Here is a 26,621-nt window from a genome sequence, read left to right on the forward strand (position 1 = left end):
CAATATTTTCAAAGCAAACTTGTATTGTTATAAATGTGCATGTTTTGTTGATTTCAAAAAAATAAAATAGGATATTTTTATACTTATTATTATTTCTTTTTAATGGCATAGTACTTCAACCATTTTTTTTACAACTGTTTTCATAAATTAAATTTTATGGGCTGGAGATTGAAATGAAAGTAAGCAGAGAATTCATAAAATCAAATTTGCATGTGACCAAGCTTAAGCTAACTACAGTCCAACCCCATATTTGTGTTGTCAGAATTTATTTTTTTCCCACAATTCATAACATTTTTATTACATTCCGTACAATTTACTACTTTTCCAATGCATGTGGAATGCCATATTTTCATGATTTCATTCCGTTTTGCCACTATTTGCATCAGTGTGTGCCTGATTGAAAAAAATTTATTATTCTAAAAAAATAATTCCTCTACGTCAGTCTTTATAAAAAAAAACTATTTGACTTCATTTCCTACAAATACTCTTATAAAAAGAAGAGAGAGAGAGAGCAGAATGTGAAGAATTTGAATATGGTGGGGCAGTACAGAGTATCACTAGTGACGGAAATGTGAACTACTTAAGCTCAATCTCAATCAGCCTGGAAAAGTTTAGTTCTACGAATTGAATTGTACAAGTTGGAGTTTGTAAATTGTACATTTTAAGAACTCCTGCGGGAGACTATTCATAATGCACATAAGTTTTAATTAAGAGGAATGAAAATTACTTTGATCCAAACTTGTTCAAGCATGAAAAATGCAAGATTTGGCAACTGATAACTGGTATCATTTGTGCTGCCTTGGCACAACAGATATAACAGTGATGGTCTCCTGAATAATAAAAACTATTGAAACTTGCTATATTGCATCAAAACTACACTGGATCAAAAATAATTTATATTAATTTTATTTTCTTCAAAAAAATTTTAAGTTTGGCTACTATCTGTCTTAGTTGAATGGTGAGGTGGCTCAGATACTCATGGGTTAAGTTTTCTTGGGCTACCTAGGAATGTGGATATTATCCTGCTTCGTGTTGGAAAGACTGGGTGAAAACATTTTTAATAGTTCGTCAACAGTTGGTAAAAAATAATAAAAATTCTGCTTTTCCAACTAATTGCATTTTCCTGCTTTATGCTTTTTTTCCAAAGTACCTAAAGAAGTGCAAATAATGGGTTTTACAGTAGTTGCGAAAGGGTTTTCACATTCACAATTATTGCTGAATGCATTAGAAAATCAGTGTGATAAACACGCAATGAGAATCAATGTAAAGAAAACAAAAATAATTAGGTTTTCAAGAAATGAATTAACAAACAGTAATTATAAATTTGTTCTGAGAATTTTAGTAGAATACCAATATAGGACATGATGGTAGAAAGTAATTCAAAGTTGGAAAAAATTACAGGCAGAGTTTTAAAGTGGATTAAAAGTTAACAGTACCTCAAAACCCCTTTTGCAGAAGAAAAGTTAATGCCAAAGGAATTTTAGTTCCTTTTTCTTGGAAATGCATATTTTAGAGTCATGCTTAACCCCTGTGATTGTCTCAGTTAAACATGAAAATTAGAGTGCATAAACTAAAGCAGTTGGAACCATTTGCATATCTGGTAATTGTTTTAGATGAAGATGGTCAAAGTAATAGAAACTATTAAAAAAGAATTTCATGCGGCAAACAAGCTATTACAGGGAAATGGGAATTATTGACTGGGACCTTAGCTGAGTATGTAAAGAAAAGGTCCGAGAAAACTGATATGAAGTGTAGTTCTGTTTTGTGAGAACCTTGGTTGTTAAGACAAAATGATAAGCATAGATTTCATCCACACAATACCCTGCAAGCCGCCGCAGGGGGGGTGTTAGATCACTGTCTGAAAAAGAGAATAAAATCAACATTATCAAGCAAACCTACATGCACAGAGGCTTATATATTCATGCATAAACCTTCTAAACCCACACGCATTAAAAATATATGTATCATCAACCAACATACACCTGTGCATACAAATTTAGTAAAAATCTATCCAAGAATGTGGAATTATGAAATGAAATAAGGGGGAATTCTACTATCACGTGGACATGCAAACTCATGGTCCCCACCCCCATAGACACAGGTAGGAAATGTGGAACACAGCAGGAGGCAGGCAGCAGAGGCATGCCCCCCACAGAGAAAGACAAGGGATGGAAGTAGAATTTTGAAAAAAAACGAAGCAGGGCAAGCAATACCGTTACGAGCCCTACATTCTTTAATGGCATTCCCATGCAGTAAGGGTTTTGACGGCAAAACATGCTAGATTAGTGGAAATGCATGATAATAATAATAATAATAATCTTTATTTGCCCAGAAGACACTGACACAGTGTAATAGATACATCAGATAAGTGTATAGGACATGCATTTGAGTAAAAATAATTATTCTCTAGACGCTTTGGGTACCAAGTGGGATTTTTGCTATTTATAACCCTGCAGTTACTAATAACTGATAAGGGTTTAAATTTAAGTAAGAAGTACTCTGATGGGTGGAGGAGGAGGGAGTGTTGTGGGGAGGAATCAAAAATGGACAAGAAAATTGGATGCGGAGTTGGGTAATGAAATGTTTAAGAAACAAAAGAGTTGAGAATGCTAGGTACGCAAGGTAGGGGGAGGAAAGGAACAAGCATGTTGGGCATAATGAAGGGAGGCAAAAAGTATATGGCATTTGTCATTTTAGTTGAGGTTGGGAAGCATAGCTGCTGTGGTTATTCAGGGTAAATTATCCAAAACTTGCATTACCATTAATAGCAGGATTTGAATTGGCAACTACCAATTACAGTAGAAAAAAATTCCCGAGTTGATGATTGTTATTTACGTGTACACCTCATGACTGTATTTTGATGTTCATGAAATAATGGAAAGAGATGGTGAAAGGTTCTTAATTATCCCATTTTCTTGTTTTGTCTTTTATCTCTCTGCAGTAATGCTTTTTGTAGTTTTAAATCCATATCTTGGACTTACTGTCATCCTTTAGAGGTAAAAATCCAGGTGCTTGCTAGAGTATGTAGATTCGTTCATGGCTATCATCTTATTTGTCATTTGCCTTTGTTTAATAGAAAAACCAAGTAAGATACATATGAAGTCAATGTGTCCCAAGTGCCAGTTGCATTAAATAATGAATCTCTACCGTGGGAAAATCAAGAAAGGTTTAAAGAATTGGTATTATGAATTTACATGCTATACAACTCAAATTATTGGATAAAGATTCTTAGAATGACTGAAAAACAGAGTATTGGGGATAAATAGAGTACCAAAACTATATTGAGTACTAATTTAAGGTTAAACCAATTAAGTAAGTTAAGTTAATGGGAAATAAATAAATTGACTTTTTGAAGGACGAATGGAAGGCCTTAAATGTTGGTAAGGGAACTCATCGCTGGACTACTGTGTCATCTGCTTTTAATGAAAATATTTATTCATATTCCCAGCTCTTGACTCCCCATTTGTATTTTGAGTCACAACATTAATAGAAATTTTCAATTTCACCTATCCCAAAAATGATGACTGAATTGACACTGTTGAAAATAAGTCAATTATTTCATTTTCTTTCATCCGCCTAAGTTCTCAATTTCAAGATGAATTACACATCTGTGATATATACAAGGTATCCCCAAAATATCTATTAATTTAACTCTGTCATACCCAAGATAAACAGAACTATGTATGTAAATGCAGTAGGCTATAGTGGACAATTATCAAATGGTTGTTTCTATTATGACTCATTATTGTCGTGGTTTTTGCTGGGCAAGCTCTTTTTTGTGGTATTACAGTTGATCCAGAGTGCTACTTTCATGCCATAGCTTGAATTAATGCAGCAGCATAAGAGCAAATGAAAGAGTTTTTAAAATAGTAACAAATGTTGGACAATATTTCTTTTTGCAAAGTGGCATCTTGATGATAATCAAAGACATTTGAATTTTATGCACCATATTTGATACCTGAGTTATTATGGTAAAGCAGTATCACATATCCCAACCTTAATATTTATTACATTCCTCTCTGTATTATTTTTATTTCTTATTATTAATATGGCTTATACTGTATGCCCATGAAATGATAACAGAAATGAATTTTAGTGGATAATGCAACTAAAGAAAAGGTGATAATTGATTATAAATAAATGAAAGGACTAACTTTGTGGTTCCACACGAAAACGATTTATTCACACGACCCGGGTTTCGAAGTAAAACTTCATCATCAGGTGAGCTCTCTACATTTGCAGCCCTTCTTATATATACAGCCAGGGCGGGGTGGAGATAATCAGGAAGGTTTTGGAGGGGTAAAGTCAGGATTGGTTTGCGTGCCGGAGGGGAGGGCAGTTTGGCGTCCCCTCCGCGATGTTGGTGGAATGTGGAGCGGGAGGGAGAAGTCTACATTGTAGAGCTCTCGTGAGTCAGCGGATTAGAGAGGGTTAGATGAAGGGGAGGGGGCGGTGTCATCGGCCACCGTGAGGATTGGGACTTTAAGGAGGGGAGAGTGGGAGGCATACAGAAATTCGTTAACAATATTTTCATTTAAACAAACACTATTTAAAATTTCTAAATGTTCTAAGGCGTCTAATCTATAGCCTTTGCTTTCAACATGTAAAATTTCGAAATCAAAATCACTTTTATGGTTATTATCAATCAAATGCTTTGCGAATTGAGAGTTCATCTTTTTATTTCTTGCACATGCTTGATGCTCCTTCACTCGTTCTTGGAATTTCCTCCCTGTCTGTCCGATGTATATTGCCCCGCAATCGCACTTTAGCTTATATACTCCACTCTTTTCCTTATATGGGATTCTGTCCTTTGTGTGGGAGAGCAGGCCCCTGAGGCTTGATTTGTTATAATGGGCTATCTTAATTCTACATTTTGGAAGTTTCTGACATACTTTTTGTGAAAAATCGTCTAAATAAAGGATTCTGCGCCACTTGGCTGCGGGGTCCTGTGGCGGTTCAGTACTGTAAATATCTTTCAATGCCATTTTATTAAGTTTTTTGCGGTATAGTTTCTCTACTAGCTCCTCATCGTAGCCGTTGTTTCTTGCAATCAATTTAATCGTGTTAAGTTCTTTTTTGACGTTGTTTTGCGACATTGGGACGTTCACCAACCGGTGTATCATTGAATGGAAGGCGGAGAGTTTTTGCGGGAAGCAATGTCTTGACTTGAAATGGATAACTTGATCTGTGTATGAGTTTTTCCGAAAGATAGAGAAATCAAGCCGGTTGTTTAATTTTGAAATTTTTAAATCAAGAAAATTCAGTGTATTATTTTCTTCTACTTCACAGGTTAATTTTAGGTTTTCGTTCAAAGAATTTAAATGTGTAAGAAATAGCTGAATTTGCCTTTTGGAGCCTCTCCACACACAAAACACATCGTCCACATATCGATACCAACACAACACATTATTTGTTAGTTCGTTACACGAGGAGAACAAGTTCTTTTCGAAATGTTATTGAAACTACAAAGTTAGTCCTTTCATTTATTTATAATGAATCGGTTCCATAAAGTTACGCCAGAAACCATTAATTATGTGATAATTGATGGTTCATTACCTAGCATTATTTAACAGTGTAATTGTGTTTAAAATCTCTTGATTATTTGACGTACAACCATCATAATATGTGTGGAAGACGCCAGTTATTTAATAGACCTTACATAGATATGTAGTTTATAGATGTTGGAATAATAAAAATTTGGTGAATTTATTTAATAAGAAGGATCTTTGTAATCCTGCCACTTCTGAATATATTTGTTCGTTTGTGTATGGTGTGATAGCTATTCTATCGGAGGAAAGGTTTTTATTATTATTATTATTTAAAATACACATGTGCTGATAGACATTGTCAGGTGGCACACAAGTCCCAAATAATTGCAAAAGATAATACATAAAACTAGACTTCAAAACACAAATCTCTTTAACAAAACAAGTGAATCCCCATCCCATTTACAACCATTTATCAGCAAGAAAAAAAAGATAAATTAAAAAAAAAATTAAGCTATTACATATAATACCATACACCACACATCAATCAAATTATTACATATATGCCTTACATATTACATATTATGCCTTACTTAGGTTTGATTCAGTCTTGTTGGCACCATGGTATGGTTCTTGCTTGATAAAACAAATTCATCGTGAAATATAACCAATGTCTGAAATCGAAGGAAGGTAACCATGATCTTTCCATCAGTTCTAATGAGAAGTATAAATTGTGGACTCGAGTAGGAAAAGTTAACTGAAAGTTTCTTAATGAAAAGTGCTCAATTTCTTGCACAATGAAAACATGATTGCTTAACAATAATCAAAGGCAATATCCTCAAAGTTGTGTATTTTCAAAACGGAAATAACAGTATTGTAATATATTACCATCGTCTCAAGTTATGAATTCAATCCACACCTAGTCTTCAAGAACATTGTTAAATTTTGATTTAATATAATTCTTTAAGGAAAACCATTTGCTAAAATCCATACTGATGTTTATTTGACCATCAAATCTTTAGAGTGTAATTTTTGTCATAACCTGGCTTCAAATATGTGTATTATTTTTAACAGGTAGAAAGAGAGCGATCTCAACTCCTGATCCAAACGTTCAAAGAGCTGAATACACAGTTCAATAACCACCACCGTCGTGCCTCAAATTCTCAGCCACCTCTAACCGTCAGCAGAGTGAAGGTTACCTTTAAGGATGAACCTGGTGAGGGATCAGGTGTTGCTCGGAGTTTCTACACTGCTGTTGCAGAGGTAAAAAAAAGAATCTTTTTTGCATTGTTAATGGGTTTTGTTGTTATATTGTGTTATTGTTTGTGAAATACATTTTTGTGTGCATGAATGAATATTATAAAATGTTTATAATATAATATTTTAATATAAACTGTTAAAGCGATAAAGATAAAGACATGCCATAGGCCATCCTATGAGGTAAAGGGAGAATGTGACACAAGGTTTTTTTTACTTATGGTCTCATATGAGATCTGTTCAAAAAGTATCACGAATTTTGAATATCCACGGGTTACATATGTTTTATTTTCGATTTTTTTGTGCTGTTTGTTGGTACTTACGTCTCTCACTTACGCCAAAAAGTTTGGCCAATTTGAATTTTCAGTCAATTGTTGACAGCTGTTTTACATTGGGCGTATTTTTGGCTTGCCCTCGATTTTTGCCTGTTCCAAAAAAATGGATCAAAGAATATGTATCAAATATTTTGTGAAAAACGAAATTAAGTGTGTGGATTCATACAGAATGTTGACTGTGGCATATGGAAAAGCTACCTTGGACCGTAGCAATGTTTATCAGTGGTACATAATGTTCTCAGAGGGTTGAGAAGATGTGATCGACGAAGAGCGTGCTGGATGCCTGAGCGCGTCAACAACAGATGAAAACATTGATGAAGTGAAGAAAATAGTATTGGCCAATCGTCGAAAAACCGTTGGAGAAGTTGTTGAGGACCTAAACGTATTGATTGGCTCGTGCTATTCAATTTTTACCAATGATTTGGGCATGACACGGGTCACTGTGAAATTCGTACCAAAATTGCTCAATTTTGACTAAAAGCAGCAATGCATTAACATTGCTAATGACTCTGTCCACGGCTACTCAAATTGGCTCCAGATTGTCATAACTGGTGAGGAATCATGGATTTATGGTTATGACGTGGAAACTCCCAATCATCCCAATGGAAGCTGCTGCAAGCCAAGAATGAAAAAAGCGCACCAAGTTCGGTTGAATGTGAAAGTTTTGCTTATAGTTTTCTTCGATCGCAGGGGTGTGGTGCATCATGAGTTCTTGCCACATGGTAGAACAGTAAATAAGGAATATTACCTGCAAGTTATGTGCAATTTGCATGAAGCAATCTGTCTCAAGCGGCCGGATTTGTGTAAGAACAAAAATTGTATTTTTACCATGACAACGCCCCTGCTCACACATCGTTACTTGTGCCCAATTTTTTTGCCAAAAACACACTAATGATGCCGCAGGCACCGTATTCCCCAGATCTGGCCCCAGTGAAACTAAAGAGGCCCATGAAAGGACAACACTACGCTACAATTGACGAGTTAAAGACTGCATCAAAGGAGGAGCTGAACAAGATCACTAAAATTGATATTTTGAAGTTCTTCAAGGATTGGCAAAAACATTGGCTCAAGTGTATAATATCTAATGGGAATTACTTTGAAGGGGACAATAGATATTCATGAATAAATAAATAATTTTTGGAAAAACACAAAAGTTGTGACACTTTTTGAACAGACCTTGTATATCCAATGGGTTCAAAGAAAGGTTGTCTTCCATAAGTTTAAAGGAAAATCAGTAGAACAAGAAAATGTCATCATTGATCTGGGAACCTATATAGTACCATCGGAAGAGGTTTTATTTTGCAAGGTAAACAATAGGTATTTTGGATGTTTCATTCTGTTTCTCTTAAACACACTAAAAATCTCCTTTTGAAAGAATTTTTATTGCTCTCTCCTGGCAGCAATCAAGCCTATTGGGACCCTCCATGTTAAAAAATTCACGCAAAGTAAGTCAAGGAAAATGCCTAATGGGGTTCCCTTGAGAAAAATAAATCAAGAAGATTATGAATCCTCCACTTCATTGCTATTGTCAATCCTTGCCAAACAAGAGTAGTGATAATTGGCACTTCAGTAGAATTTTAGCCAACATGTCCCTCATAAATATATTTATTTTCACATTTAATAAGTATATGATCCCTTTATAAACTCTGGCCTAAATGAAAACCCTCTTAGAGGCTTTGTAATACGAATTACAAATAGTAATAACTTTTGTTGGAATCACCTGATTCCAACAAAGTGTATTCCTGAAATAATGAATGTGGCATTCAATGAAAATCTTGATATAACAGATAAAGCTCAAGTCTTTTCCCTATGATTTACGTGTTAAGTATTTTGGCGAATTGCATTTGTGGTAAACATGACTTGGTGAACTATAGCCCTAATAGTTTCATACCAAATGTGTTAGTAGAAGTGGATGAAAGAAATAGCCTGGTCACAAAAAGCACATCAGGTTGGTTATTTGGTTGGGAAAATTTTTCACGTTTCAAAATTGAGGAAGTGTGTTCTATTATTTGAAAAGTTAGGGATTTGATGTGCAAATCAGGAATATAAAATTGGAATTAGGACAATATTCCTATTAATTTTGAGATGAGTTCGTTGCCACACCATTGTACGTGCAGGCCTTGGAAAAAACCAAAACTCTAGTTTTAGAATAACTTCTGTGCTGTGGTGCCAGTTGAAACTGCATAGGTGTACACCTGTGCATTGTCATGATGGAAGAGAATTTTTTTTGCCAAATGTGGACCTTTTTTCTTAATTTTTTTTGCTCAACCAGTGCAATAACAACACAATATTCTCCATTTATTATTGGTACTTTTTGCAAGTAATCAATTTGGTTGATTCTGAGTGCATCCCAAAAAACCAGGGCTATTGTCTTTTTGGCTGATTCCACCATCTTTAGCTATCTTTGGAGGCGGGGGTACTTCAGAAATCCTCTCTTTCGACTGTTGCTTTGTGTCTGGAGTGTAGTTGTGTATCCATGTTTTATCCATTGTTATGAATCGATGCAGAAATCAGGATTGAGATGGAAAAGCACAAAACCAGCCTCCAAATCAACCACATGATTTATTCTCCACTGGGAACAAACGTGGGACCCGTCTAGCTGAGATTTTTTCACTCCCAAATTTTCATGCAAAATTGAAAATATTGCACTTCTTTGCCTGTTGCCTAAACTATTTTATGTACTTATATTCGTTGATCGCTCAAAACTGTATGGTGGATTTTGTCAATCAATTTGGAGGAAGTCACTTCCTCTGGACATCCCAAAAAATGCTCATTATATTTAGGTTGCACAGCCTTATTTAAACCTATTTACCCAATGGTAGGCAGTCGCAAGCACAGGAGCAGGTGTGCCATGAACTTCCAATTCTGCTTTGATCTCTTTTGGTGTGAAGCCATTTAAATAGAAGTGTTAAATCACTGCACTAAACTTATTTTTCTTGATAAAAAAGTTTTTTGCTTCAATCGACTATGAAAATGAAACAACATAATGGATCTAGCTGAAACTGAAACATTATCCTAGTGAGTGCTGAGGGTTACTAGTAGCAAACCCTTTTCCAATATTATGAGTGCCACCTCTTAGATTTTCTAAGGAATTATTGAATGACCTGTGTGTTATGCTGAATTGTTTGGTAGGTGGACTGGGAAAGTCATCATTAAATAGTTCACTGGCTTTGAGTTAATTGGTCAATTAAGTCTTTTTTTCCTGAAGTTTTTGAATCTATACCTAATCTACCTAATAGTAAAATTTAAGAAAAACGTTGAGGAATGATTAGTTTTTGTGGTTAGTTCTAAATTAGGTGTAATAAATCCGAATTTTCAGGATCTTTTTGTTTTCAGTTAAAACTATTATTTTTAAATTGATTCTTTGTAATGGAGTAAATTAGGAATGTATACATTTCAATGCATAAATAAAACAGTATCTGGTGTGACTCCATGAAAAATCTTCTTATTGAAATTGAAAAATAAACAACTGGGCTTTTCATAATAGAAAATTTTTATTTATGACCTAGATTTCATGAATTTGCAACGAAGATGTTATACCATAACGGAACCTTGGTCGTAAATAAAAATTTTCTATGTGGAAAAGCCAAGTTGATTATTTTTCAATTTCAATGCATAAATTGTATTAATTTTCCCCTTATGCAATTTTGATAAGCTGGGAAAATGATGCTCTCTTCAAGGTCCAGTCAAGTGTAATACATATTATTATATTTTTACAGGCACTGTTAGCCAATGAAAAGCTACCAAATTTAGAAGCAGCTCAAGTAGGGTCCAAGTATGCCCAGTATAATGTTCTCCAAAGGCTGCGTTCCAGGGAGAGGGAAACATTAAGAAGGCTTCCTCAAGTAAGTATCTCTTTAATATTAATTTGTCACTTTCCTTCTTTTCCTGCCCAGTATAATAAAAGAAATGGTATATTCTTTTTTACATAATCCTCCTCGGATCAAAAATGTATACTGAGGGAATATGAGTGACAAAACTTAAAGTGTTGCTTACAGAACTGAAAATGCTGACAGTAAATTTTGGGATTAATATTTTTAAGAAGTGTATGTGTGGAAGTGTTCAAATTGCTGATGAGTTCAATTTGGTTTGAATCTGCAGCCGCAGCAACAAGCCCAGGCCCAACAACAGCAGCAGCAGCCACCCCCTCCGTCCCAGCAGCAGCCACGAAATACGCCTCGTTGCCGGGAGCCAAGGCGGGCCCTCTCCTGCGACGCCCGGCCCTTCTCACCTGCGGGCTCGGGTAGTGACGGGAGTAACAATAACAGTGCAAATGAACACTTCTCATTACATCAACAACAATTGGGTGATAGACTATATCCAAAGGTTCAGTTGTTGCGGCCACTGTTTGCTGCAAAGATTACCGGAATGTTACTTGAGCTTACACCATCACAGTTGCTAATGCTGCTGGCATCTGAAGATGCTCTCCGCCAGAAAGTTGAGGAAGCTGTGGAATTAATCCTAGGGCAAGAGCAGGAAATGGCATCGGAAGCATTGCTTGGTAAGTTTGAATTTATTTCTGCCCCACCTAATTCCTACCCACTGTTGACTTTACCATCTAAAAATTCATCCATCTGTCATGAATGTTTGGCCACAATCAAAGAGATGGACATGACGACTTCATTGAATTCAAATATTAATCCCGTTTTGATTTATTGAGAACAAGAATTGTTTCTTATTTACCGTGTCTTGAGCTGGAGAGTTGATCTGAGACATCTGTTAATGTCTTTGCAATGTACTTTGTAATGTCATGAGAATACACTTTTCTTGCCTCCTTTGGATTTCTCCTGATAACCCACTCCTGCCAGGGCTAGTACTTTGTTTTGTTTACCTTTATATCCATTTTACTTTTGTTTACCCTTCTCCATATCCATATCTCAAAAGTGTTGTATCTATGCCTATTATCTTGCCTCATTGACCAAATGTCCATACCATACAATACTGTGCTCCTAAACAAAGTTTTTCCTACTCTTTTTCTAACATGTTGCCCAACTCCCCAACCTCTTAGTCCTGTCATCAACTTCATTCTTTTAAAACATCTTTACCTGAACAAAAAATTTCTTGGTTGGGTAATTTGGCATTGGCAAATAGCATCTTTCTTCATAATGTATTTTTAACTCTCTTTGGGATAATGTACACTGCATTGCAAGATCAGTGTGTTAGCTACTAAAATTAGTGCTTTATCTTCACTAATGTTAGATGAATGCTTCAATGATTTTCCTCAAAAATAATGGTTTTTAATGTAGTATGAAAAAAGAACAAAATTAATGAAAGGCAAAGATAGATAATTTAAAAAAAACATTAGGTATCAATGTAACCTTGCTGGAAATATGAGGAAATGTTATACTAGCAACCCTGGAAATGTGCTTCAAGAGAGATAGGAGAGTTTCACCTGCTATTATTCACTCATAGAGTAGGGTTTGATATTTTATTATGCTATTGCAGAACTGGCTAGTCTAATTCAAATGATTGGTACTCACCACTTGTTAACCAATGGGCACTAAGATATTATGCTCAAAGAATCTTCATCAAGATGCCCTTCATTCTGTTATGAGATGACAACTTATTTACTAAATCAGTCGGTGTGCTGATTTACAAACTTAAGTCTATAAAGTACAATACATATACAAGTTAGACTTCTAATAAAAACAACATCTGAGGGCCCAGTTGAGCCCCATTTGTAAGAATGAAATGCTTAGGAAAATTGTACAATATTCAGTGTGTCTAAAAACTTTATATTCAACATCTCACTGAAATTACCAAGAGTTGGTGAAATTGATGACAAAACAGTTAAATTAATTTACTTTGTAACTTGCGATTGAGCTGCTTAGACTAGTATTTTAAGTGACCTGTGTATGTGTTAATCAACCAATCAAGAACTCTTATGTTTTTGTTTGCTGTTTACTATAGTATTTTATTGAAGAAAAGTATCGTTTAACTTGAAGTGTATATTTTATTTAAAATACTGTGTATGCATGATGATTTTACACTTCAAATTTCATGTGGTAGCAATTTATTCTTTAATGCTATTTTATCCTTATCATCGACGATTTAAAAATATGTTAATTGTTTGCCTCTAGACCTGGATGTGTTCAGCCTCTCAGAGAGGGGGAAAAAGGGAGGGAGTTCCAGTGGTGTTCGTGGATCAGGCACTGCAGGCAGTTCCGATGTTGCTGGTGGTACGGATGATGGAGCTGATGATGGTGAAGACAACTCCCCTCTCTTCTATAGTCCTGGGAAACGAGGATTTTATTCTCCAAGGCAAGGCAAAGCATCCTTCGAGCGACTCAATGCTTTTAGAAACGTCGGAAGGTTAGTGCTGAATGGCAGTAGTTGAAGTGATCTCTGTTGTTTTGAAAATGTTTGCGACTAATATCAATTATTCTGAAAAATTGTCAACAGGTTATTAGGCTTGTGTCTGCTACAGAATGAACTTTGTCCTATATTCTTGAATCGCCATGTGATAAAATGTATATTAGGGAGGCCTGTTCGCTTCCATGACCTAGCCTTCTTTGATCCTGTAATTTATGAAAGCTTGAGACAGTTGGTGTTTGATGCCGAAACAAAAGATAGTACATCATTATTTTCATCCTTGGATCTCTCCTTCAGGTTGGTATATTCTTTAATTCTGCAATCGCATTGTCAGTATATTGTTTTTAATTGCACCTTATGGTAGCTAATGCTGTGGTGGCATTACAAATTTTCTATTGAGTGAAATAAACCCACCCTCCATAATTATGAAAGGTCATTTTCTTCTCCATAGGGTCAATCAGTGGAATACAATCACATATTGGCTGGCAAAGCCATTCATGCCATACTTAGACTATGTCTATGCTCTTTTTACCAGTTAAGGTTTTATTTCCTTTAACTATCTGCATTCTGATTTTTTTAAATGTGTAGTATTTCATTTTTTGTGTCCTATTGGCATTAATATTGGGAAATTACCAATTTAATTAAAGATGAGAAACGCACTACATCAAACAACATTATCTTATAGGTGCAGTAGGGCAACCATAATACATAAACTGTATAGGTTTCTAAAAAGTTACATTGTTCACCTCTGTAATATGAGGCTAGTGTATCAGTGTCCCATGCCACCTACACCCATGAAATAATACGTAGTTCACAGCGTGTCATGAACTGTAGTTTCTTCCTCCCTCCCTCAATAAAGTGCAAAATATGAGTACAGTGGAGCACTGATCATCCACTAATTGAAGAGTAGGAGCTGGCAGACAGTTGAAAATTATGGATGATTGTATGCTTAAAAATTTACAGGTTATATTTCTAACTATATTTTAAAAGCATATGGTGCAAACATTTTTTATGTATTTTTTCCAATTTATTTAAGTTTTTTCATTATTAACATGATCCATTGGTTGATTCTATTTATTTTCCTGGAAAGTTTCATGTGGTAAACATTAATGCTAGCCATTAACTTGCAGTTCCTATGCCTCACAATAATTCAGAAAAATCAGCATTGTAGTTATATGTCCATATTCGACAGTATTTGGAATTTAGAGCATTATTTGTTTCAAGGCATGCACTAGTCATAATTATGCTATCATCCAACGTCTGTTTTTTTCTTCCTTCCAAAAGCAAATAATCAGCAAAGACTTCCTCCCCCTGAATTTGGCAAACGGTAGTAATTGGGCCACCGCAAGATGGCCTGAGAGAGGTTCCAGTTGTCCGAAACCTTAATCCACTCCACCACAATCCTCTTTCTTAATATAGAGCTAACAAACTAATGTCACCAGCCTTCTCTATTCTGAAATAAATATTTGTGCAGCCAGCCTTCATCTTCATGGACTACGTCGTGCGTACATAGTGAACATTCAGTAAACTTTCATAAAATAATATTATAGTTTTGCTTACTGAGCTGAGGTACCTCTTCCTAAATTGTTCTGAAGTAAACCTAAAGATGATCACTTAAATATTAGTCGAAAAAGCAGTGACCCAAGTCATAAAAACAAATTGCAGTGCTAATATAAGATTCATCACGAAGACTACTCGTTGAGTGTAGTTGTAGACATATGCTAATTGCAAGTTAATTTCTTGAATGAAACTGAAAAATTATTTTCTAGTGTGTTAAATATCATTAGCCACTAGCATTGCAGTGGGAGGGAATTTCATCTTCTAGGACTAATGGATAAGCTGCCCATTGGATAATGGGAGGCCAGATGAATGGCATTTCACTGTTCATGTCTATCCTCTAAATCACCTAGCAATGAAATGTAAAGAATATTCACCAGTGAAAAGAATAGTGAGGGGAAAGAGTTGAAGGGATTAGTTTGGGGATCTGAAACTTAAGAATTAGAGCTAACACATACTTCTTCAAAAAAAATGCCCTTAATGTGTTAATTTTTGTTAATTATTCATTTAAATGTATATTCATGGTTTAATTGGCAAATATTTTATATCAGGAATGGTTGATTTTCATGCGTGGATCCTCTTTTTATAATTTCAGCCTGTTATTCAATCATTTTTTCCTAGTGATTCTCAAAACATGTTTGGAAGTATTGTAGTGACTTTAAAATTTTAAAATGTCATTTTTCAATGAATTTGGTTACCACCTTATGTGTCATGAACAAAGGTTTTCTTTGCCAGATCCAATTTACATAGTGTGTACGCCAAATTAAATCGTACAAGAATGAGATAGCATTCTCTTGCTTACCTTTGAGCCACTGCATTAGATGTAACAAAACAGTGTTTTTACACATACATTCAAAATTTCCTGTATTCGAGGAACCAGTGATAAGTTGTCATTTATGGTACGATATGAAACATAAAAAACCATTTGCAGTTATCAACCCGAAGGATGGTTTGATAGGTTAAAGTTCTAGCCCATCCAAAACTAAGCCCAGCTGTATGTGAAATTCACCCATTCATAGGATAATAAAGGGGACCAGTGCCTTTCCCTGTGTCAAATATTTTTCCAGAAAATTCTGGTTCCCAAAAAATCACGAAGCCTGGTTGAAGCAGAAGGTGCCCAAGGGCATGCCTGAGAATCAACCACGCTCTCCAGGGAGTAGACTACACACCAACCCTGGACTACCACATTCCATTGTACAATATATGACACTTAAAAAAAATTGGTATAGGAGGCCCCCTATCTAGGGATTTTAGTCCTTATTTCCCACTCAGTTTTAGTTTCAACGTCTGCAGTTGACAATATTGTTTCCTAATTTTCATTCTCCTCATGTGAATTCAGCATTGATCTCTGCACTGAAGAAGGTGGGGGCTCTGTGGAGTTGGTGCCTGGTGGTCGAGATATTGAAGTCAATGCTCAGAATGTATATGATTATGTACGCAAATATGCAGAGCATAGGATGATTAAAACCCAGGAGAAAGCTATTGAGGTATGTGTATAGTTTTAAACAGTCATAAATTAGTCAGTAATTAAGAGATGATGATGTGGTGTGTATCATGCAACGGACATAGGCATGTTACAAAATCTTGGCCTTTTGTACTGCAGTTTTTCAAAAAAGTCATGTATATGACTTGGTACATTTTTCTGTTATTGAAATTGTAAAGAAATATTCAAGGCAATAAATTTAACCTCTTTGTTCAAGTTTTCGCCTGAAAACTTGCCGCTTCATTTTTTTTCATAACTAAGTTCAACTCCCAGAGAACATCAAATAACACAGTTTCTGATTTGACTTGTTGGAAATCCTTCATGCTAAAAGGAAGACATTTTGCTTTTTCACATAAAAGTTGTATTTCCAACCTATGTTTCATTACAGTGAATACCTTTGTGTTGACCAGAAGATGTTACGCTGTAACAAAACCTATGTCATAAATGAAACTATTTTGTGGAAAAGCAAAATGTCTTCCTTTCATTATGATGAAGTACATAGGTTAATGTATTACTGCCACCTCCCTTGTTCTTTGATTATTTTTTTTTTATCTATTTGGTCTGATATATGTTAGGACTATCATTTAGTCTATTATTATGATAGGCAAATATGGGCAACAATCACACGCAGTGTTTTAGTGAAAAATCAGTTACATGATATTCATCCTATTGCCTAGCTGCATGAAATCATTACAATTTGAGATACCCAGCAACAGGGTAAAGTTAAAGAGTATTTACAGGCCACAATATTCCATTGATTATGAAACAAAAGTTTTCCCTGAAATTGAGTTTTTTAATATTAATGCTATTTTACTCATTCTCCTCTGACACTGTAGGCAATACGCACAGGTGTGTTGGACGTCGTTCCAGCATCTTCTTTAGATGGCCTCACAGCAGAAGATGTGCGATTGCTCCTGAATGGTGTTGGTGATATCAATGTCGGGGTTCTCATCTCGTACACAAGTTTTAATGATGAGTCAGGAGAATCAGGAGATCAACTCTTGAGGTTCAAGCGTTGGCTCTGGTCAATAGTTGAGCGAATGAGCCATGTGGAGCGACAGGATTTGGTTAGTACACTTAAACTTAGTTAGCTGCTGGATGTGTCCAATTAAATTTTATGTTCCTTTGGTTTTTAATTCTGAGTGTTCACTATTTTAAGATTTTCTCTTGCATTTGTTTATTTCGCTTGAAATTTTGGCTTTCCCTTTTCTTTAAAAGCCACATGCCTAGAAATTGTGACATATAGAAAAGATAGTATTGCTATTCCAAAAGACTCCATGTATAATCAATAATGGTTGTCCAATATTACAAGTGAAGCCCTACATTGGCATGTAAATGGAAGTGATAAATTTTCATGCATAATTCTCAGGCATAAATGCTTTGAATGTTCTCTTTACATAAACTATTTTAGTTACCCTAAGACGACCAATCATACTATAATACAAATCTTAGTGACTTGAACCATAAATACCATTTGAATTAAAAACCAAATTAGAAGTACAGTGTAACGTTGATTAATAAGAGCTTATTATCCTTAAAAATAATCACTATGTCACATTTTCATTATTATTGATAGTAATGCGATAATAATTTGTTTTTCTCTTTGCGGGTATTGTGCATCTTAGATATAAGGATGTCAACCGGAAATTAATGCATTATGGTATAGTATTATTTGTTACTTCTAAGTCCAAATGGTATTGCATTTTTGTATTGGTGGTTGTCAGTCAAAACAATGGGTGTATACTTTGACAAAATTTTAAAATATTTTGTGTGACCCAATTAAACATGATGCTTATTATGTATATTGCTTTATAATTTCAATGTGTGAACTAAATATTAGGTAGGGTTATCAATTAAAAATGTTTATACAAATAATAGGCAGTTTTGTACCGTAAATGAGAAACATCACTGTCTATTATTTTGTACTCTGGTTCAATTGCAACACAAACTCAGCCCTTCTTTAATTTCTACTATTATCTTAAGATAAGATTGCCTGTAGATTTGTGTATTATGTATTTAGGTCAAAGGTGGAGCCTCATAATATGAGCACAATTATTTACGCGATCTTTCTCTTTAAGCGAAACACTTGTGTAGTGAGACAACTGCACGCATAAAAATTCGTGTAAAATATTGTGTTCCATGCTGAAAAGAAATAAATCATGTACAAGGTTTATTCAAAGAAAATTATGTGTATATTGTTAATTACTTAGGATTGTGGATCACATTCATATTTTCTTGTATCGTGGAATGAAGCAACTGGGAATGCAAACTTGATTTTAAAAGAGAAAATAATAAAATAATGGAAATAAATAGGTTATTATTTATGATACATATCTCAATCTTTTTTACAAGAAAGCTATCTGGAGACATAATTTTTCCCCAATGCTTCAAAATTGGTAAAAATGCAAATATCATCAAATAAAATTCTGGCATGCATCGCCACTGTCATATTAGTGCGATGCTTCATACGCATGGTACGATGCAATTGGTTCTTGTGGACATTCTGAATGGTAAACAAGTAGGGGTTTAATTTCCAATTCACTGCTTGCGTTTGCACAGCGTGTGAGACAGCCTTTCGTTGACTTGTGGCCAGGCAATGCATTCTCTTCTGCTGTTACATGTAGAAATAAAGGTTTGCTTCAGCATCTTCCAGAAGAGACCTTAATGACAATTAAAAACCTTTCCATGCCAGTAACCCTCAGAATCTATGAGTTTCTTGAGCCGCCGAAGCGGACTCTCTCTGCTCCCTTTGACTCAGAGCTAGCTGCTTCACCATGCCTCACATCAGCGTGGATGCTGGTTATTCTCTAAACTTCTCGAACCACGCAGGGCTCCACTTTTTCAGACTTAAAGTTTCAGTATTTTTAACATTTCTCGTGTATAAGTCTATGCTCTTTTTTTCATTATTAAATCCTGCAAAGTAAATGTCAGTGAATTATTTACAATTATAACTTGTGAACTTTTACTATGTTCTGTTTCTCAAGTAGTAGGTTTTAAAGAGAGAAATGTAACCTTTAATGGTGCTATTAAGCTGTTAAATAATATATGGAATTTGATGGTTTAAGGCTATACTTAATGAAAATTTATAATCACTGAATATATAAACTTTTTCTCATACAAAACTTTATTACACTACTACTGGTTTTGATGCTTAGGCAACATCATTGGGTATAAAATCTCCACACTCCTCCTCCCCAATAACGCGGCTACCTCCTAACTGGTACTTGTTTCTTCCTCCCCTTTCCACTGCAAATTCTCTTCCATAGCCTATCTCCCCTCCTAGGAAGAGTATATATATATTTCCTGGCCATTTATGAGATTTTATACCTGATGATACCTGTATGCGTTGAAACTTGTAATAGTGTAAGAAAGTTTTTTTGTGAAAAAATACGTAGTTTATTCATTCAGTATTTCAGTGTATGGACCATTATCACCTTTGGTAAGGCTTTGAGTGAATTCCAAAATCCTCCAACTGGACCATGAGTAGTGCTGCAATAGTTTGCTTAATTACATGGTGATACTGGCAGCAAAATTTGGAATTCTTACGTTTAGAAATTTTACCTTTCTTGTGTATAAGTTGACCCATGATTTTTTCGCAGAAATTTTCTTTATGAAGGACAACCTAATCATGAGTATGTAAGGTATATAGAATAGCAACTTTGCATGAAAAGCAGCTACTAATCAATGCAACAATTTCAGAGTGTAAAAATCATTTGCCTTGACTGGGATTCGAACCCAGATCCCTCAATATCCGGTCGAGTGCTTTAGCCACTTAAGCTACCGAGGCGTCCTCTTAAACTCTGAAATTTTGGGGCTTTTAAAGGAACAAGATGTTATGACGAAATACCGTGCATACAATGTCACAGGCATTCGTAGTCGTGCGCGAGGCGCCACAGTCCACGAGGTTAAAGCCAACTTTAAACACTTATGGTGTTTTCACTTTGACAAATTCCAAAGAAACTGCGGGAGATGCCGCAACAGTAACTTTTAACGGAGTCATCCGCTTGTTGCATTGAAATGCACATTAGCGGATGACTCCGTTAAAAGTTACTGTTGCGGCATCTCCCGCAGTTTCTTTGGAATTTGTCAAAGTGAAAACACCATAAGTGTTTAAAGTTGGCTTTAACCTCGTGGACTGTGGCGCCTCGCGCACGACTACGAATGCCTGTGACATTGTATGCACGGTATTTCGTCATAACATCTTGTTCCTTTAAAAGCCCCAAAATTTCAGAGTTTAAGAGGACGCCTCGGTAGCTTAAGTGGCTAAAGCACTCGACCGGATATTGAGGGATCTGGGTTCGAATCCCAATCAAGGCGAATGATTTTTACACTCTGAAATTGTTGCATTGAAATGCACATTAGCGGATGACTCCGTTAAAAGTTACTGTTGCGGCATCTCCCGCAGTTTCTTTGGAATTTAGCAGCTACTAATGTTCTAAATGATGTAACAACTTGATAGTCTGTTGCATAATATTGCCCTTTTCTATGATGAGACAAATTATTAACTGTTATAACTCAGACAGATTTTTATAATATCTGATCAAAGTCAGTTGTTAGAGCACCACCGACAGAAACTCATTAAATGTTCACTTTCGGATGTCCCTAGATTTGAATTCCTCCAAATTATCTTCAATTTTTATTTTGTATCATCCAAGGAAAATTATTTCCGCTCTGTTGGTTGATTTTTGGAAAGTATTTTTGCTGATTGTATTTAATATGCCATGATGTCCTGGTACTTGCAGGTCTATTTCTGGACAGGATCACCGGCTCTCCCTGCATCTGAAGATGGATTTCAGCCAATGCCAAGTGTTACAATTAGACCAGCTGATGACACACATTTACCCACAGCCAACACGTGTATATCTCGTCTTTATATTCCCTTGTACAGCAGAAGAGCTGTTTTACGGCATAAGCTGCTTCTTGCCATCAAAACAAAGAATTTTGGCTTTGTTTGAATCCAGGAAGTGTGAAATATGTAGGCAATGTTTGTGAGGTGCTGTGTTTTATTGTAAGGAATGGTTGTACAAGCATGCCTGGTTCCGTACGCTTGCTGTGAAATATAGAAACATTGGAAAAAGTGATTCCAAGAATCAACATAAGTGGCATTTCCAGACGTGTAGTGAGAATAAATGATACTTTCCTGCAGTTGATGGCCCAGGGGCTCAGAGACTAAAAGGTGTGAAAACAAAAAGACTGTCCAGTCATTCATGTAAATGCTTAATAAGACGTAAGTTCAATGGGCAAAATTCTGAGGTGTAAAGACTGTGCCTTTTTTGATTGTGAGCTGCTTAAATAATTTGTCTTGTACATCTGATATTGTGGAAACATCCAGAGTTCATTGCGGCGGTTTTTTATTTGTCAGTCTTAGAATCAATGGGAATGAAAATAGTTTTAGAATTGGTTGCCAGAGGAAGAACACCACAAGTGAACCAAACAATGCAAATGCCTGAAAGATCCTGGGAGCAAGTTTGTAAAAGTGAACACAGAGCCAATGTTTCTTGTCATAGGATTGGAATTCCTGAAACTGTTCTCATTTTGCCAAATGAAACTGTATAATGGTTGAAATATATCATTTTCAGTGATTAGGTAGTTCAAGAAAAGTTTATTTATGATTTACCAAACAGAAGAGCATTAAAATTATGATCTTGATAGGATTTGATTTTTTTAAGGAGCGCTTTTTATATGGAAACTTAGTTTGTATTGCTCTCTTTGCTTGTCATAAATAGGTGACATTAGTCTTTTGCATTTGACTCACACCTACCTAATGGCCTTTGGATTATATATAAATATACATTTAATCATTTCAAATATAATTGATACTTGTTGATATGTAGCTCATGTGGTTCACTTGCTGAAATTTCAGTTAAATCTCATCTATTTCTAGTTTATGATGCTCATTGTAATATTTGTTGTGTGTTTCCATAATTGTGGAAGCATTGAATAAACCCTTGTCTTCTAATTCAGCAGTATTCAATGGAATTGTGGAGTTAAGTGTAAATAGTCGAGGAATCCAAGGTTTAATACAATCTCAAAGAATTTGAGAAGAGTACTTGGATATGTACTGGTGTGATCAATTTGTCAAAATGGGTCTCATATGTCAATTTATGCAAAAGGTCACCTTCCATGTTTCCTCAGTGAGCTGATGTAAATACATACAGTAAGTATTACACTGCATGAAATGGCGATTTTATATAAACATTCATGCCTACTTTAGTACCATTTTATGCTGTGTGAAAACAAACATTTATTGTAAAGAATTTTAAGCTGAAACTCTATAACTAGAACTAGGAAATATAAAATTATTAAAATGTCTATATTGAAGAACGGGTAAGGCTTCTAATTCAGATAAGTTGAATTGTATCAAAGGTCATGGGAATTTCGAGGAATTTTATAAACGCATCGCAACATTTTTCAAATTAAACAAAAAATGAGCAGCTATAAGTTATTTTAAACATTATCTAAACGATCTTGAAACTTAAAGGTATATTTCCCATTTCATCTTGGTGATCACTGGTATTTGAGACTTATGAGGAGAACCCAGCAGAATAAGTGTAGAAGAATATGATGAAATCTCAATATTAAATTTGGAACAATTCAGATGAAAGTCCATGCCCCTGGAAACAGCAATATGCAGAACTATCATCATACAGTTTTTATCTGCCTGAAGTTATACCATTCACTATTTTACAGCAGGTTATTCAAAAGTTGAATTGCATTAAAAGCTTTATTACATAATATTTCTATTGCACGTATGAAATAACTCATTTAACCATAGAAATAGGTTGTAAATCCATGTTCTTTCCATGGCACTGAAAATGTTTGAGCTCTAAAAATATTGTCTATTATTAAGGGTCTTATAGAAATGATACATTTATAATGCATTTTAATGAAATGATTATCCATAGAAAGATAATTTAAAATCTTTTTTGGGACTTGTCATGAGCATGAGACCCTTATGTATGTTACTCATTTCTTAATTGTATTGACTGGTTGGAATCTTGAGGAACAGAAAAGCTCGTAATGTTAAAGAACATAATAATTTGAAATAATAGAAGGTAGCCCTTGGAGAACAATTCACAAAAATCAGTCAAAGATTTATAGGTAGTTTTATTTTTAATGAAGGTGCAAATTTGCAGTACACATAATATATGTGATTGAAGCATAAAAATCTTGTGTCTCAGACAGCTTAAGTACATGTAGCAGATGGAGAGTTGAGATAGGCAAAGTTAGATGGGAGTAAGGCAGAGCTATCTGCTATCATCGTGTTTTTTTTAATTTTATACACAGAAAATAGTAAAAGAGGCATAGGAAAAACTGGAAAGTAGCTGGGATATGAATTAGATTAGAATGTTACAATTTTAAACACTGAAAATTATTTGCCATTTTAATGCACATTACCGGATGACACAATTAAAAGTTACTGTTGTGGCTTCTTCCAGTTTCTTGGAATTCATAAAATTATATTGGCAAATGATCAAACTAGTTAACCAGTGAAACGCGTCGTGCCGTATAATAAAATCTGTGGAAAAGTACGAGTCTTTCTTTCTATTTCAATAATGGATATCAATTACTTCCACGAAGTGAAGCCTGAAACAATAGAATATAGTTAACCAGTTTTCCATCGCTGAGCGCATTGGAATGGCAGTTGGATAGGTATTGGTGGACTAAAAATTTAAACTAAAAGTAAATGAGGTTTGTGAGGAAAATGAAGCCCAAGATAGATATTAAAATTAGAGGGGAAAAGCAAAGCAGGTGGATCAGTTTACTTAAAGGAAGTGTATGGACCCAGGTGGGCATAGGAGTTGAGACATCAGAAGAACAATTACATTAGGCAATATGCCTTTTAGAAGGAGAATGGTGTTGAAAACAGGGAAATTGAGAAAGGATTTTAATAAAAGATAATTGAAAATTTCTATATGGAGCACAGGCATGGCACAGAAACATAGTCAATGGGGTAAGATGACTGGTGTGAACTTTAGGCTATTGATAGGGTGTAGGGAAGGATGGAAAAAATTAAATAAAGGACAAAATATCAAAGCAAGGATGCGGGATATAGGAGACGTTCATTAATGGCAAAATTTCATATTTAATTAATCCATCTCGTGACTGAGAAAAAAGGGGATCGAGATGGTGCGGGGGCTAACGTACTGGCTTCCCACCCTGAGGGCGCGGGTTCAAATCCCGGCGGTGTTGAATTTTTTTCAGAGGTATCTCGATCCCTACTTGAGGTGCTTTGTGGAGGGCACTTTGAGTGAGTACGGCGTCCGTCGGATGGGACGTTAAGCTGCGGACCCCTTGGCGCCTTTCGTAAAGAGTAGGCTAATGCCGACGCCGGGTTTCTCTCCACCCTTCATCCTTTCCTGTCCATCCCCTATGGCGCAAATGACCTTAGCTGTCGGTCGCCTCCCCTCAAAACTACTACTACTACGACTGAGAAAAAAATAATCACACAAGAAAACAAAACACACCTGAGATGCATAACTGGACCAAAAATGAAGAACTAGACATGGCAGTAAAGGCGAGAGAATTTTCAGGAGAAAAAAGAAAAGGAGGGCAGTAAGTGGATGCAGGGTATTTTGATATGTAGTTGATTGAAAACTAAGGTTGAAAGAGTAGTTATGTTGGACAGAATAAAGGTAAACAGGAGGCATACAGAATTGAAGTAAGATGTATTTTAGCATAAGTAGGTAATGTCTTACTAGGCGAGGCTTAGAAATCTAGCAGTGGTTAGCCTCTGAGTCCATTCAAAATATACCTTGAACTGTACGAAGACTACCAAATCAAATAAAATATACCTTGAACTGTACGAAGACTACCAAATCAAATAAAATATACCTTGAACTGTACAAAGACTACCAAATCAAATAATGGAAGGAAAGCACTCTTTCAAGCAAGATTTACCCTAAAATATTTTAGTGCTTTATCAATGAGAAACATGAGATTGTAAACCCTCCACAGAATTCAACAATGATGATTTCACTAAAACAGTGGGTATGATTTCTCCCAAACACCAAATAATTGAAGAGATAGGCTGGTTTAATTACGCAACCATTTAGAACTACATGCCTATTACCTGAAGGCTAAGTATGGAATTTTAGGGAAACTCAATGAAATATAATAATTATAAGGAGATTCTAATGCATATGACTCAACTGTTCAAACAATGAATTGTTGACCAAGGGACATAACAGCTACTTAAGGGATTTTGTAAACTGCTAAAATGCAGTGTTGGTCTGAAATTTACAGAACACTTCCTTGAGACCCTCTCTTGCTTCAGTCTACACTGGTATCTGCTGCTGCAAACCAGTAGAACACAGAGAATTACCAACTCAGTCCAACCAATATCGATGAAGGCAGAACAAAGAATGAATCACCTGTGCAAGAAAGAAGTTGGTGCGAGCAAGGAGAAGTCATTGAAGGGTGGTAAGGGGAAGAATGATGGGGCCTTCTATGGGGAAATATAGTGAATTATACTGCAATTTGTAGAAGATGTTTTTGGGGATTTTCCCTGCATTATGGATAGTCAGCTCTATGCATAATTCCATGCTGCTGATAGAAATGATAACTTTCTACCAAATTTCCTATATATATTTTATCAGATGTAGCTATGATTTTAAAATTTATATAGATTACATAAAAGTAAAACTAAAACATGGCTCAAAATTCTTTTTACCAAGCATGATACATTAATAATAGAGGAGGAATATATTTTTTTATTACTAGACTAATTTATTAGTGAATTAAACATAAAAAAGGTGCCAATTTTTTTTACATTGTTAAATACTAGCATATAAAAAAAAGAATATTGTCTCAAGTTTTCCAATTATTTAGGAGCTAATTGACTCAATGTGCTATTAAAATATGATAATAAATGTTCAACCCAATTTAAAATGGGAGGCGATGCATGGGTTCCAATTATTTGGTTCTCGGTTCTGGTAAATAGAGTTTTGGTCAAAGCTTTCAACAGCTGCTATTGTAAACAAAAGGTTGATGACCATTAAAAGTTACTTTTATTCACAATCTTTATTAGTTTGGAATGCCTAAGCTTAAATGCTAAAAAAGGATTGTGCAAAATTTGCCGAAAGAAATGTACTGCATGATGTTTTTATTATAAGATTGGTTATATAGTATGAAGGCTAGCTTCCGTCAATTTTACAGCACTGATGTCGACTGAAGGTATGTAAATGGGTA

The 26,621-nt window shown here is 35.3% G+C and overlaps 1 protein-coding gene across 5 annotated transcripts in view; it reads left to right on the forward strand.

Moving 5' to 3' along the window:
• Positions 1–22,533, forward strand: part of hyd (E3 ubiquitin-protein ligase hyd) — a 116,367-nt gene extending 93,834 nt beyond the window's left edge. For all 5 annotated transcript variants that reach the window (XM_071596032.1, XM_071596034.1, XM_071596035.1 and 2 more), the window contains 8 exons: positions 6,561–6,749; positions 10,798–10,923; positions 11,180–11,579; positions 13,159–13,390; positions 13,481–13,687; positions 16,287–16,434; positions 17,267–17,497; positions 21,173–22,533. In XM_071596032.1, the coding sequence (XP_071452133.1) occupies positions 6,561–6,749; positions 10,798–10,923; positions 11,180–11,579; positions 13,159–13,390; positions 13,481–13,687; positions 16,287–16,434; positions 17,267–17,497; positions 21,173–21,385 (1,746 nt within the window). In that variant the 3' untranslated portion in view covers positions 21,386–22,533. The remainder of the gene's footprint in view (positions 1–6,560; positions 6,750–10,797; positions 10,924–11,179; positions 11,580–13,158; positions 13,391–13,480; positions 13,688–16,286; positions 16,435–17,266; positions 17,498–21,172) is intronic.
• The last annotated feature ends 4,088 nt before the right edge of the window (positions 22,534–26,621 follow it).

The sequence above is a fragment of the Hetaerina americana genome, unplaced genomic scaffold (genome assembly GCF_022747635.1).
Source record: "Hetaerina americana unplaced genomic scaffold, ioHetAmer1.1.p SCAF_73, whole genome shotgun sequence".
In the NCBI taxonomy this organism is placed as follows: Eukaryota; Metazoa; Arthropoda; class Insecta; order Odonata; family Calopterygidae; genus Hetaerina; species Hetaerina americana.